The following is a 5,316-nucleotide window of genomic DNA, read 5'->3' on the forward strand; positions in this document are numbered from 1 at the left end:
CTATGGACAACAGAACACCTCTGCAGGTCTTCTATGGACAACAGAACGACTTTAAATGTCTCCTATGTACAACAGAAGACACCTGAAGGTCTTCTATGGACAACAGAAGACCTCTGAAGGTCTTCTATGGACAACAGAAGACCTCTGAAGGTCGTATATGGACAACAGAAGACCTCTGAAGGTCTTCTATGGACAAGAAAAGACCTCTGAAGGTCTTCTATGGACAAGAGAAGGCCTCTGAAGGTCTTCTATGGACAACAGAAGACCTCTGAAGGTCGTATATGGACAACAGAAGACCTCTGAAGGTCTTATACGGACAAGAGAAGACCCCTGAATGTCTTCTACGGACAAGAGAAGACATCTGAAGGTCTTCTATGGACAAGAGAAGACCTCTGAAGGTCGTATATGGACAGCAGGAGACCTCTGAAGATCTTCTATGGACAACAGAAGACCCCTGAAGGTCTTCTATGGACAACAGAAGCAGAAGGTTTTGTATGGGAAACAGAAGACCTTTTAAGGTCTCGTATGGACAATAGAAGAGCTTTGAAGGTCGTCTATAGACAACAGAAGTCCTTTGTAGTTCTTCTATGGTCTCTAATAGAAGACCACAACGTCTTCTTATAGAAGACCCATGGATTTTTTTTAGAAGGCCCTGTATCTTCTTTTAGAAGAAGGTCTTCTTATCGAAGACCACAAGGTCTTCTTATGGAAGATCACAAGGACTTTTTATGGAAGACCACAAGTACTTCGTATGGAAGACCACAAGGTCTTCTTATATAAGAGCACAAAGTCTTCTTCCAGGAGACTAAGATCTTCTTATGGAAGACCACAAGCTTTTCTTATTGAAGACCTCATGATCTTCTCATAGGCTAGCAAAATGTATAGTCGTGTTCTTGTTGAAGACCTTGAGGTATTTTTATAGAAGACCAAAAGGTCTTCTCATAGAAGATCAGGAGGTCTTCTTTTAGAAGACCACAAGTTATTCTTGTAGAAGATCACAAGGTCTTCTAATAGGATACCTCAAATTCTAATTCTAGAAAACCACAAGGTCTTCTTATGGAAGGCAACAAGGTCTTGTTATAGAAGATTATACGGCCTTCCTATGGAAGACCACAAGAATAGATTGAAAATCCCCACCAATAAGACAAACTCCAAAAATTTTGTTATCTATTTCCTTGAAGAAAATTTTTTCCCTAAATTTTCCCTTTCATTTTATCATTCCATATTGGACCACAAACGCAAAAGATCAGCAGGTCTTCTTATAATCAAAGTCACAATCAAAGTGGAGCCCAACAGTAATATTCATACGCCTTGTTGTTGGGTCTATGAGAATAGATTGAATCTCCCCACCAATAAAACAAACTCCAAAAACATTTTTTATTTATTTCCTTGAAGAAAATCCTCCTTTCCAAATGTTTCCCTTAAATTTTTTTATTCCATATTGGACCACAAACGCAACGAACAATGATAAACAATTTCCACCACACTTAGCAGTGATACGCCCATAAATAACCCCAGCACACCACCAAAATTGGCCAGCAACTCAGTTACACCATACAGCTCCGAACGTCTTGAGGTAATAAATTCATTCTCCTTAAAATAGACGTATACCGAAGCCACAGTTTTTATATCATCTGACTCTGCATGAAAAGCCTTCAAGGCGTTGACCACATCGAAATTACCTTCGGAAATTTCCGTTTCATACTCCAGCGATGTACACCCTGGCAAACAATTGCAACTTTCAGGGTCTTTGGTATTTTGTAGAGCCTCTTTAAATTGCTGCAACAAAAGACGATCTTTGGCATCGCGGTAACATTGGATTTTATCTTCACCACAGATGGCCATATCGGCGGTATGAGGCATGGCAAATTTTACACAACCACATTGATGGTAGGTGAAGTTTGTCACACATTCCCTTTCACAGTTGTGTTGGGTGTAAATTTTATAGAACTTCAGATGGCGCTCTTGGTTGAGATAGCAACGTCTTTTCTTGGTATCATAGGCCTCGACATTCGCCGAGGTGGTTATCATTTTGGGTTTTACAGCTACAAATATTTCCTTGTCCATGGAGATGCGCACAAAATGTTTTGCCACCGAGGCTACATCATCGGGAGAGTTTAGCATTATCTTGTACCCCTGGCCGGGGCCAGTGCAAGTATAATCCATTTCATTGAAAGCAGTTTTTATTAGAATTTGGAAACCTGCCATGGGTCCTGAGCTTAATACCCTCTCAGGATATGTACGAACATCGTTGCTTGGATCATAACCATTTTCCAGGGACCATGCTAAGGTGTCTTCACTTTGATGGGGGTTTTCGTCTCTCATTAGTGAATGAACAACTGAATCACGATATAAGTCTTGGGATTTTAGACCATTAAAGGCATAGCAGATACCTTCGTCGGTGTAGACTTTGGTAAACAGATCCATGCATGACACATCTTGACCAAACCATACGCAATAAAAGAAGTTTTCTTCATAGTCCTCCAACATGGTGTTGAGAATTTTTACATAATCAATGGTGTGGTTGTTGTTCGCATCCGTTGCAGTGGGAAAATCAAAGTCGGAATCAAGCAATGTGTGACAGAGGTGCATCAGAGTAAGAATTTCCTCATGTTCATGACGGGAATAATTTGGATAAAATCGATGGTTGTCGTGGTCAATGTAGGGGTCTAAATTCACTAGCAGATCATAGTAGCTGAGATCTGGAAAAAGAGAACTTGGTATAAGGCAGAAAAATAAACTTTTGCTTAAGATATTACCTCCTTCCTTGATTGTCCGCTTGTTCTCTGGGCATATTGTTATCCTGGGAAATGGTATATCCCATATGGGTGTGGTTTTCTCCGAAAAACTGACAATCACGGGAGTTTCATTCCATTTCTCGTAGACTTTAACCATAATGGATATACAAAAGTAGAGGGTAATAATCAGAACGATGATCCAAAAGAGGATTTCCTTGCGTGGACGCTGCTGGCCAAAATATTGAAATCCATGTATCGAAGTATTTGAACAAAAGTCACGATATGTTTCTTTGAGGTGCTTCTTTAGGGATTTATTTTGTCTTGTCGTAGGCGGTGGTGCAGAACCCTTGAAGCCACTTTTTTGCACGTTCACCCTTTTTGTCATTATGAATCCTTTTTTAATTCTATTCACCTCCACTTTTAATATACTCAGTTCCGCTGCTTTCTCGTACACTTTTCACTTTAAACTGCAATTTTGTTGGTGGTGCCTATTTTATAGTTTTAATCTACACCATGCCCTCGTTGTACCACAAGCATTTTAATAAATCTCCTTGTAGCCAAAGTCAAAATGGCCAAATGGGTCACAGGGGTATTTAATGATTTCGTATTCGGTATTGCATCACGCTCTAATTAACCGCAAGGAAACACAGTTTAGTTGCAATTTAATTAAAAATTGCATATTTTGTCGCAATGGCTGTGAACGTAATGTACGTATATCTTGGCATATAAGTTAACGAGCAGCAAAGGAAGAAGAGGAAGAATGTGAAGGAACACATTTGACAAAAAATGCAGCAAACCGATCCGGTCCGCTTTGCTCTCCGGTCAGGGATAGTATCTATATTGTCAAATATGCTGTTTTTCAAACCGAAACTTTTCAAAATGTTCCAATGATTAGCTCTCTCTCTCTCCAAATTCGACAAATCATATCATCAATCATACGCTGAAAATTTCAGAAAAATCGCTTAATTAGTTTAGAAGATATGAGACTCTTGAAAAAGTGGGCGTGGTTGCTTTCACAGCCAACAAATAAGTATCTAGGGCCGGATATAACCATTGTCTAGTATGCTGATTTTCAAACCGACAAGTTCATAAATTTATGAAAGACCTTCAATAGTCTTCTGTGGACAACAGAAGGTCTTCTTTTGTACACATAACAAAGTGTACCTACATCACTCCCCCTCCTGAGGCATCAATACCTAACAAATTAAAAGTAACTCGTTTCACCATTTTATCATTATTCTGGGATTCGGTAGTCTCGACAAATGCAGGTTTAATTCTATCTAACGAAATAGTTCTAATATTTACATCGATTTCTAGCTTGAAAAATTTGTTATCTCTTTCAATAACTTTGTACGGGCCCTCATATGGATTCTGCAAAGATCGCCCATTTTCTACACGCACAAATGCATATTTGCAACTAAAAAGATCTTTGGATATACATATATACTCCCTTAGCTGTGTCCTTATGATGCGATAAACTAGAGCGAATATCTTTGAAATATCCCTTCAACTTATGCACAAATTCAGAGTTGTAATCTACCGTACTTGGAACTACCAACTCACCAGGTAAACGTACGTCCTGTCCATACACTATCTGAGCAGGACTATGACATAAATCCTCCTTTAAAGTACACCTAATTCCTAACAAAACCATTGGAAGCACATCGAACCAGCTTGTTTGCCGATTGCTTGCCATAATCGCAGCTTTAAGCTGCCTATGAAACCGCTCAACCATGCCATTTGCTTGAGGGTGATATGCAGAAGTTGTAATTCTGTGACTGCCGAGTAACCTGGTTAATTCCGTAAACATCTTAGATGTGAACTGCGTTCCTCTGTCAGTTGTTATAGTGAGAGGAACCTCAAAACGTGATACGTATTTAGAAAATAAAGTCCGAGCAACGGTTTCAGCCGTAATATCCCTAAGTGGATATGCTTCTGGCCAACGTGTGTACCGATCAATGACAGTCAATAGATATCGATGACCGCGTGATGCTGACAATGGACCTACAATATCAACGTGTATGTGCTCAAACCTGCCCTTCGGAATATCTATTTTCGTCACCACGGACTTTGTGTGCCTAGTGATTTTCGACTTCTGACAACCAATACAATTTCTCGCCCAAATATTTATTTCCTTACACATGCCTGGACAATAATACCTCTTGCAGATCATCCGACGTTTAGTTCTAACCGCTGGATGGGAAACAGAATGCAACTTATCAAACACAACTTTACGCATCGCTAGTGGTATATATGGTCGCGGTGTCCCCTATGACACTTCGCACCAAAGATATATGTTAAACATTGGAATTTCAACCAACTTCAAATTGTGGTACCCATCCTTATTTCGAAAATCTCTGTAATATTGTCTTCTTTTAGCTGCTCAGTATATAATAACTTTAAATTCAAATCCGATCTATTCAAGGCATTTACCTCAAATGACCTCGAAAGCGTGTCAGCTACTACTAGGTTGGAAGTCCCCCGGACGTATTGGATGTCGTTCGTAAATTGCGAAATGTACTCTAATTCTCGGATCTGTCTTGGACTCCTTTCTGTCTCTGACTCCATAGCACGTATT

The 5,316-nt window shown here is 39.7% G+C and overlaps 1 protein-coding gene across 1 annotated transcript; it reads right to left on the reverse strand.

Moving 5' to 3' along the window:
* Window positions 1–1,368: 1,368 nt before the first annotated feature.
* On the reverse strand, window positions 1,369–3,204 carry LOC141405063 (pickpocket protein 28-like). Its single transcript, XM_073989047.1, has 2 exons — window positions 2,760–3,204; window positions 1,369–2,702 (listed from the first exon to the last, which is right to left on the reverse strand). The coding sequence occupies exons 1-2, from the start codon at window positions 3,121–3,123 to the stop codon at window positions 1,432–1,434; spliced, it is 1,635 nt and encodes a 544-aa protein (XP_073845148.1). The 5' UTR covers window positions 3,124–3,204; the 3' UTR covers window positions 1,369–1,431.
* Window positions 3,205–5,316: the final 2,112 nt, after the last annotated feature.

Source organism: Musca autumnalis, unplaced genomic scaffold, assembly GCF_047663935.1.
Source record: "Musca autumnalis isolate F117 unplaced genomic scaffold, ASM4766393v1 scaffold_5, whole genome shotgun sequence".
Lineage (NCBI taxonomy): Eukaryota > Metazoa > Arthropoda > Insecta > Diptera > Muscidae > Musca > Musca autumnalis.

Excerpts from the sequence above, each read along its gene's own strand:
- LOC141405063 (XM_073989047.1), bottom strand. The coding sequence starts at position 3,123 with ATGACAAAAAGGGTGAACGTGCAAAAAAGTGGCTTCAAGGGTTCTGCA. Across the intron at positions 2,703-2,759 it reads GCGGACAATCAAGGAAGGAG|ATCTCAGCTACTATGATCTG; the intron begins GTAATATCTTAA and ends CTCTTTTTCCAG.